This window comes from Tamandua tetradactyla, chromosome 5 (genome assembly GCF_023851605.1).
Source record: "Tamandua tetradactyla isolate mTamTet1 chromosome 5, mTamTet1.pri, whole genome shotgun sequence".
Taxonomy (NCBI): domain Eukaryota; kingdom Metazoa; phylum Chordata; class Mammalia; order Pilosa; family Myrmecophagidae; genus Tamandua; species Tamandua tetradactyla.
The window spans coordinates 82,772,945-82,782,018 of record NC_135331.1 but is presented as its reverse complement, the minus strand read 5'-3'; the positions used below and the strand labels follow the sequence as shown (position 1 = coordinate 82,782,018).

The 9,074-nt window shown below is 37.3% G+C and overlaps 1 protein-coding gene across 1 annotated transcript; it reads left to right on the top strand.

The window, feature by feature from the left end:
- Positions 1-814: 814 nt before the first annotated feature.
- Positions 815-1,774, top strand: LOC143683153 (olfactory receptor 14J1-like). Its single transcript, XM_077159387.1, has one exon. It carries the CDS (start codon positions 815-817, stop codon positions 1,772-1,774), a length of 960 nt encoding a protein of 319 aa, XP_077015502.1.
- Positions 1,775-9,074: the final 7,300 nt, after the last annotated feature.

Genomic DNA, 9,074 nt, shown 5'->3' with positions numbered 1-9,074 from the left:
TTGTATGTAGTAAATGGTCAATAAATACTTAATTAATTGAACAGAAGACAGATGATGTGAAGAAAAGTTGAATAAAATGAAAATTCCAATAGAAAATGGTTAGAATAGACAGGCAATCAGAATAGACATTGAATCTGAAAATGACATATAAGGATTTCTTTTGCAAAAATGTTTTTGTTCTTGATTTTAATGAGCTGCCCATCAGTAAAATGTAAAATGTTCATTGGAATACATCATCTGGTGCTGTACCCATAGTTACAGGCACTCTCCTGATAATGACAGAATTGTTTGGTAAGTAGGGACCTCAGTATCACCAATCAATCAGCTAACACATGCTTCAATTTACAATGTCATATTTCCTCTAAAGGTCATTTCATCTGCGAAAACAGTACAATATACTATATACAAATGCAATTCATCTAATTTCAGAAACCTCTAACCACTAGCTGACAACTGCTTTTCTGTTGTTGACAGAAAGGACATAAAGAACACCTTTGGAAATGGAAGAGTGTTTTCTGTGGTGAACATATAAGCATTTTTCTGTGACAGAGGCACTGACTTTGACTACATGTGCACTCAGCTATAAATACTGTTTTTCTAGTGAAGACTGTAAACCCCGTGAATACAAGAAACAGATATTGTCACTTTTGGATTCCCAATACCTAGGGCATAGCTGACACACAGCGGTGCATAATAAATAATTTTTTAAAGAAACACTGATAACTCAGTGAGTGGACACTTATTTTAATATCTTTCTACTGCATTTCCCACATTTTCTTATCTTCCAACCAACATTTATATCTTCAAAACGATTATGGAAAACATAACCACAGTGAGTGGATTCCTCCTCATGGGTTTTTCTGACAACCGTGAGCTGCAGATATTACATGCTTTGCTCTTCTTGGCAATGTACCTCTCAGCCTTGGCAGGTAACCTCATCATTGTTGCCATCACCACATTGGACCAGGGTCTCCAATCCCCAATGTATTACTTCTTGAAGCATCTTTCCCTTCTGGACCTTTCCTTCATTTCTGTCACGGTCCCCCAGTCCATTGACAATTCACTGAAGGATGATGGCTATATTTCCCATGGTCAATGCATGCTTCAGGTTTTCTTCTTCACCTCTCTGGCCTGGGCTGAGGTTGCTGTCCTCACAGTGATGTCTTATGACCGCTATGCAGCCATCTGCTTCCCCCTGCGCTACGAAGTCATCATGGATCCTGGTACCTGTAAGTGGGCTGTGATAGCTGTATGGTTAAGTGGGGCTCTCTCTGGGATCTTGTACATGGCAACCACATTCTCTATTACATTCTGCAGGGCCAAAGTAATCCACCAGTTCTTCTGTGATGTACCCCAGTTGCTGAAGCTCTCCTGCTCCAATGATTACCTTGGAGTGATTGGAGTAGCTGCTTTCGTGTCTGTGATGGCGTTCATCTGCTTTGGCTCCATTGTCCTCTCCTATATCCACGTCTTCTCCACAGTTCTAAAAATACCCTCTGCTGAGGGCCGATCCAAAGCCTTTTCTACCTGCCTGCCTCACCTCTTTGTTGTCTCATTTTTCCTCTCCACAGGCGCCTTTGAGTTCCTAAAACCAACTTCAGATTCTCCAACTGGTTTTGATCTTATGATTTCTATCTTTTATTCAGTAGTGCCCCCAACACTCAATCCTATCATCTACAGTCTGAGGAATGAGGCCATGAAGGGAGCTGTGAGAAGGTTACTGTTGGGAGGGCAATTCTCAGGGGAAAATATATCTCCATCCTGTTGTGGATGACTGTCCAGTATTATACACCAAGAACATTTTAACTGATGGAATTCATCCAATATATGGTGTTGTTTTTTACCTAACGATTTACCGAGTAATATAATTGTTGTTAGTATGGAAACTCTTCAACTGACTCCATCTTTTTAGTGATAGAAACTGTTTTTTTTTAAATTCTCTCAAATTAAGATAAGAAAAACAATTATATCTTTTAAAATCCACTACTTTCCTTTCCTGCCCAATGCATATAAACATTCACACTGAAAAACATAAGTACACTTTTTCTTTTACTTGGAATAGACAATAATACATCATGAATAGGAATAAAAACACGGTAATTCATCCACAATCAAACCAACCAAGGAAATAAACTATATTCATTTTAATCTTTGAATTTCACATATCTGTCTTAACTTTTGTTATTACGTATGTGAATTTTGCATGTTGGAACAAATTTATAAGCTATTACTATGTATAGTTGTGCTTTACCATTAGAATTTTCATAGTTGCATTAAACTTGGTGGGATTTCTATTGTAATAAATTTAGCCATTTGCCTGTTATATTTAGGTAGGTTATTTCTTATCTTTCCCTCACGGATAATGTTGAAAATTTAAGTTTTGCTCTTAAAATTCCAACAAATGATGCTGCTGAATCAAAGAATATAAAATGTTCAAGTATCTTGAACACTACCCTGTTTTAAAAAAACATTAAATCCTTGTATGCAGCTGTTAGCAATGTAGAGCCATGTGACTTCTCCTACATGTTCCATATGGTTTCATTAATTCATGCAATGCATATTCAGAGAGAAATTATTAGGTAAATTGAATCCACAGTAGGCACCTGGCACAAAAATGTACTTCAGATAAAAACAGCACTGTACGGTGTAGGGATGCTTATTTTTTGCTATTGCACAAAATTTTTGTCTTTCATAATTTTTCAAATTTGTGATAACACAGGAGATTAAACATGATGATAATACTCATACATATTAGTTTAATGTTAGCATATTTAATTTTGCACATTTTTATTTTATCATTTTATTAAAAATTTTATAAACATTAGAACTTTGTCTTTTAGATTGAGAAATAACATTTTTCTCAGCCCCTCTTTAATTCTGTTTTCAAGGTAGTATTATCTTGCGACCTTACATGTAATAGATTGAATATATTTTTTTAATGGTTATGGCAACAACGCCTAACCTGTCTAGGTATGAACTTATAGCTGGAATGGCTAATACTCAGATCTATTTACTCAAAAGTAGACTATTCAATCTGCCCGAAATAACCTGTAAACTGCATTTTTCTTTTTTATGTTGTACACTGATTAAACATTTTAATCTATTTTCTAAAATATTTATTTCATTTAACTATTGTTTTGATTAGCCACAAAATAACAAAAATTTTATTTCTCTTATTTTTAAATTATTTTTATTAATCTATATCTAAATATATATGTGAGTAAAATACTATTTTAATTACTGTTTACTGCAATAATTTGGGAAGTGTAACCATTTATATGTCTCTAAAGTATTTTTTGTCTTATGTACTTATAAAAAATAAATTTTGAATCTATGCATTGAAATACATATTGAACTGTTTTGAAATCACTCACCATTAAATATTTATCAATTAAGTTGGGAAATTTTGTGCTCTTTAAAACATATAGTTTGTTTTCACCTATAATAAGTAAAAGTTTTGTTGTTTGCACCAAATAAAATCTTCCTAATTATCTTTGGAATGGCAACTCACATTTCTCAATAGACTTACTCTATGATTTCACATTGGCCTTTTCAATAAAAAGGGATCAAAGAGATTATATGCTTTCTTTTTTAGATCATCTCAAATATGATAAATTGGGGTAATACTGAAAATAAAACTTGTCAGTTCCAATCAGGGGGAGAGCTGCACATGAAAATCAAGCTGCACTATGTGGTCAAGCCCAGGGGCCTCAGGTTTAGTTGCCTGAGCTGCCCTCAAACCCCTACAGGCACTGCTGCTGAGTTGATAGATACGGGTTCTCATGGTACCTGCTGTGGAAGGGAAAATTTGGAACTGGGCCACTTGGACATCACAGCAGAGTTTGGAGGTGGACCACTGAACATTGGGGTTTGTTAGAGATGTGGGAGACACAGACTTGCATGGCCAGCTAATTCAAAGGTGCAACTTAGTCACCCAGTGAACACCACTAGGAACAGATCAACCAAGAGTGATAAACTCATGAATTATTCTAGCGGAAGACATAATCTGTAAACATAAATTGGGCGTGAAGCAATCAAGGTTCCAAAAGACTCTCTTTGAATTTTTTTGTACCAGGTCTATATCAAAGCCAGTTATCATAAGACTAGTCTTCTTTAACTACTATGCTCCCTTAGTTCTTGATAACGACTGTATACCTATATACTTTTATCATGGGACTGAGTGATTGTGAAAAACTAGGAATTGACCATACTTTTATTTAGTGTATGGGTAGGTGAGTACTAAAACAAAGACCAAAGTAAGCAAATAAATAAATAAATAATGAGGTTAAGAAGTGTGAGATGTTTTGGTATTCTTTCATATTTTTATTTTTATTTTTTTCTTGGTTCAGGGAAAATGTTCTAAAATTGATTGTGGTGATGAAGTCACAAATGCATGATAATACTGTTAGCCATTAATTGTATACTTTGGATAGATTATTTGGTATGTGAATATGTCGCAATAAAAATGTATTAAAAATAAGATGCTGGAAACAGAAAGTAAAGTATAAGAAAAACACCCCTGCTGGCCAGTTCCATTTTCCCAGCCACTAACGTACAATTCATGCCACTTAGTTATTAATTTTCTATTTAAAAATCTTTATATATACACACACACACACATATGATATGTGAGAGAGTCTATGGAATCAATTGCTTAGTTACAAGTTATGTGTATCCTTCAATAATAGATAATGCCAAATTCCTCCAAAGCAATGGAACCAAAATACAATTCAACAATTCGTCTATGAGTGGTTGTACTAGTCTCCATTCTTCTCTATGCTTGGAACTGACAGACTCATTTGGAGCCAATCTTGCAGAATGTGGCAACAATAATTCAACGTGTCATTTTGTAAGTAAAATTTGTACTAAAGTAAAGCATACATACAGAAAAGCGCATTTTATAAGTGTATAGCTTTTGAGTTTCCATAAAGTGAATGCTCCCATGTAAACTGACGCTCAGATAAGCAGATAGAACATTCCTCTCCCTCTTTTCTTTTCCTTCCTTTCCTATTCTGAACAAGGCAGTCCAAAAGCCATTAAGTGGTGCCAAGCAAGGTAGATATCTGTATGGAGGCTGTGAGGAAGCCAGAGAAGCCTGGCACCAGGTGTGAGAAGAATGTTGCTACAGGGGGTCAATGATGATAACATCCCAGTGCAAGACCTCTTAATTAGAGAATAATTGAAGAGCTAAAAGTCTCTGTTTTCTGTGCCATTCCACAAACAAATGCAATATTTAAACATCTTTGCAATGATTATTATTACCCAGCTGGCTAGGAAATATTTGGGGTGTTGGATTATGGCTAATCAGTACTTCCTAGGTAAAGAAAGAAGGTCATGGGACACTTCTCGAGAGCCGTCCTAAATGAACACGTGGAAAGCTGAAAGCTATGTGAAAATTTTGTGCATATTGATAGAGACGGGAATAACATGGGGAAAAGTACACGAAAAAAGGATGCTTAAAAAAGCTTGGCAGGTGACCAGTTACAGGTTTGCCTTTTTCAAAGTTCTTTTGAGATTCATAAAAGAGGGACAGGAAAGGAAGGAAACTCATTTGGTCTTCAAAGTCTTGTGATAAAGTCCATCTAACATACTTTCTTTTTCAGGATATTTTGTCCTCAGGGACTTGTGAGGATACCTCAGTTAGAAAGTTGTTTCTTTGTTTCCTCCTACTCCTTCATGAAAGAATTTTACCATATGCCTTGCTCTTGCCCTCACTCAGCTTTCACCTCAGTGCTGTTTAGAAGAATTAAACTGAATTATTATTGGTTTCTCTTTCCCTTTGCCAATTGCCTGGCCTCCGCTCAAGAGCCCTTCTAATAAGCAAAAAATTCTTTCAAAGTGAGTATGAAAATGAAGACATATAAGAGTTTTTTTGATGGTCCATCTATTGAAGAGTGTTCTCACTCAAAATAATGAATAATCTGTTCTTTTCTGTGTATGCATCCCTATGCTAAAATACAATTTGGACCAAAAGTAGCAAGTATTTCCTGGCGGAGTCTGAAAAATAATTTACATGGGTAAAATGCATTTATTTTTAATGCTTTTTATTAGAGAAGTTTGTAGCTTGACAGAAAAATCATGCAGAAAACACAGAGTTCCTTTGAACCATCACTCCCACCTCATTTAACAACTTGAATTAGTGTGGAAGTTTGTTACAATTGACGAAAGAATACTATTATAATTGTCCTATGAACTGTAGTCCATGGTTTGTGTTAGTGTTCACTGTGTTGTATAGTCCTATCATTTCCTTTATCTTAGTTTTTGTTCTAGTAACATATACTAAACTTAAAATTTCACCCTTTTAACCATAGTCAAATATATAAATTATTCTCTTAAACCATTTTTAAGTGAATTGATATTTTTAAAAATTCAAGTTAGATAATATTTGCTTTAGAATTTCAAAAGTGAGAATTGTAACCTTATTCTTAAGTAACCATGTTCTGACTACCATTTGATATTTTGATATGTCTTTGATACTTGGCAGAAGAGAGGGAATGCTGAGATTTCCTTGATTTGTCCCAAATATGTGGGAAGGAACTTTAGTTAGAACATACCTATTTAATAGTACAAATTCAAGAACCGTGGGATTAATCATCTTTGCTATTCAAAAGTGAGCTTACAAGGGTGCACGAGTGGTTCCATGATAGGATGCTTGCCTTTCATGCAGGAGACCTGGGTTCGATTCCTGGACCATGCACCACCCCCCACCCCAGAAAAAAGTAATCCTATATGTCTTAGTAAAATCTCCAGCCAAGTATAATATTTTATGTAGGGTTCAAAGAGATTTTAAAAGAACCACAAGAATGTGATAACTCATAGAGCCTTTTCCTATAAGAGATAGAAAGTGATCAACCTGCAGTATCATTTAAAAATACAAATAAGGAATTCAAGGTAGAAACAGAAGTCAGACTGTAAGAGAAATTAAAAGAAAAATTGCCGTTTTCATTGAATGACTTCCCCAACCAGTTCCAAAATAACCCCTTCTAACATTAACCTACATAAAATAGATATAACCACACAGATCTTTTGGGAGATTGTTAGGTCTAGCAAAAGGAACTCCTGATATAGAGCCCACTCAGCCCCCCTTCTCAGTATCCTTGCCTGGATCCTGAGGACCAAGGATCCTGATATGAACCAATTGCTATACTGGCTGGTGTTGTAGTCTCCAGATGAATTCTCTTCATTTAGAGAATAAAGACATCCCAAACAGTTGGAAATATGGTGATAATCTGTTTCTGCTTCTGTTGATAACACCCTGCCCTGCCAGTGCCTCACTCTGCGTAGTGTGTGAGCACCTCAACAATCTTAGCCTAAGTCAGTAAGCACCTTTGTTAGTGCAGTCTTTCAGGTGCAAACTTTTCTTTTAAAGGGTGGCTCCAGGGGTGGGGGGCCTGAGCCCTTTCAGCAGACCTCTGTGCCTCTGGCTCCCTTCTTCTTCCTCTTCCCCATTTTCTCTCTAATAAATCTGTAACTCACTGTCTCATTCATGTGGAACCCTTCACAACCTTGTGTCTGACATTGGGTGCCAAAAACTGGCACGGATGTCTGGCTGAAGCTTAGCTCTCCAGCCCTTCGCAGCTATGGGAACACTTCCAGTCGACCCCGTTCAGAAATAAGACCGGGGCTTGAATTTCCGGCCCCTTAGGGCTACAGGAGCAGCCTTCCAGTCACTCTGTCCCCTGAACCAGCACAGTCATTTAGGTTTCCGTGTGACCGATAGCTTGAGTTCGCTGTATCAGACCATCTAGGCATGACACCAGCTCACATCCATGGCACTCAAATGACCGCTAGTAATTTGGGCCTTGGTAACTGACGTCTTTCTACCCAGATCTCCCCTTGAGAGTTTTGCATCATGTGGACAGCTGCCTCATGGCTTTTGGACCCGCTTTAATTCAGTGCCCTGGCCAGCTTCCTGAGCATTTTTTATTGGCCTGAAAAAATCTAAGCACTCAGTCAAAACTCTCCAGCTCCAAGAGTGTTTTCCTCTGCAGCAGTCCAAGCTTGGGGGAGGCCTTAAGCAACAGGCTGCACACACTCTCTTGGTCCCCAGTGGCAAACCAGGGATGCCTCTTTGTGAAGGATCTTTGATATGAGCAGTTAGCTTCACTTAAAATGTTCTAGTTTGCTAGCTGCCAGAACACAATATACCAGAAACAGAGTGGCTTTTAAAAAGGGGAGTTTAGTAAATTGCTAATTTACAGTTCTAACACTGACAAAATGTCCCAATTAAAGCAAGTCTATAGAACATGTCCAATCTGAGGCATCCAGGAAAAGATACTTTGATTCAAGAAAGCAGATGAAGTTCAGGGTCTCTCTCGCAAGTGGAGAGACACATGACAAACACAGTCAAGGATTCTCTCTTGACTGGAAGGGCACGTGGCAAACAAGGCATCATTTGCTAGCTTTCTCTCCAGCTCCCCGGGAGGCGTTTTCCTTCTTCATCTTCAAAAGTCACTGGCTGGTGGACTTTCTACTTCTTGGTTCTGCGGTGTTCTCTGTTGTGGCTTTCTTGTAGCACTGCCATCTTCTCTGCTTTCTCTGAATCTACTGCTTTCTCCAGAATGTTTCCTCTTATAGGGTTCCAGTAAACTAATCAAGACCCACCTAGAATGGGTGGGGACACATCTCCATCTAATCCTGTTTAATACCCACTCTTGAGTGAGTCACATCTCCATGGAAATAATCTAATTAACATTTCCAACATACAGTACTGAATAGGGATTAGAAGAAACAGCTGTGTTTACAAAATGGAATCAGGATTAAAACATGGTTTTTCTAGTGTACATACATCCTTTCAAACTGACACATCCCACCTTGGTGTCCTGGAGACAACTTAACTCGGTGTCTACCTAGTGCCCCTGAAGCACCCAACCATGAACAAAAATCATAAACCTCCATAAATCTTCCCCACAAAATCATGGGAAACAATCAGTCACTTCATAGTAATTCCAAAACTGCTATTCCCCCAGAGTCCTCTCCTCTTGGATGTTTACTCCATAATCTAAATAAACTCAAAATAAAAGGGGAAATAAAACCACAAAAACTTCTTCCTTTTTGCAATTCAATCTGGCCAT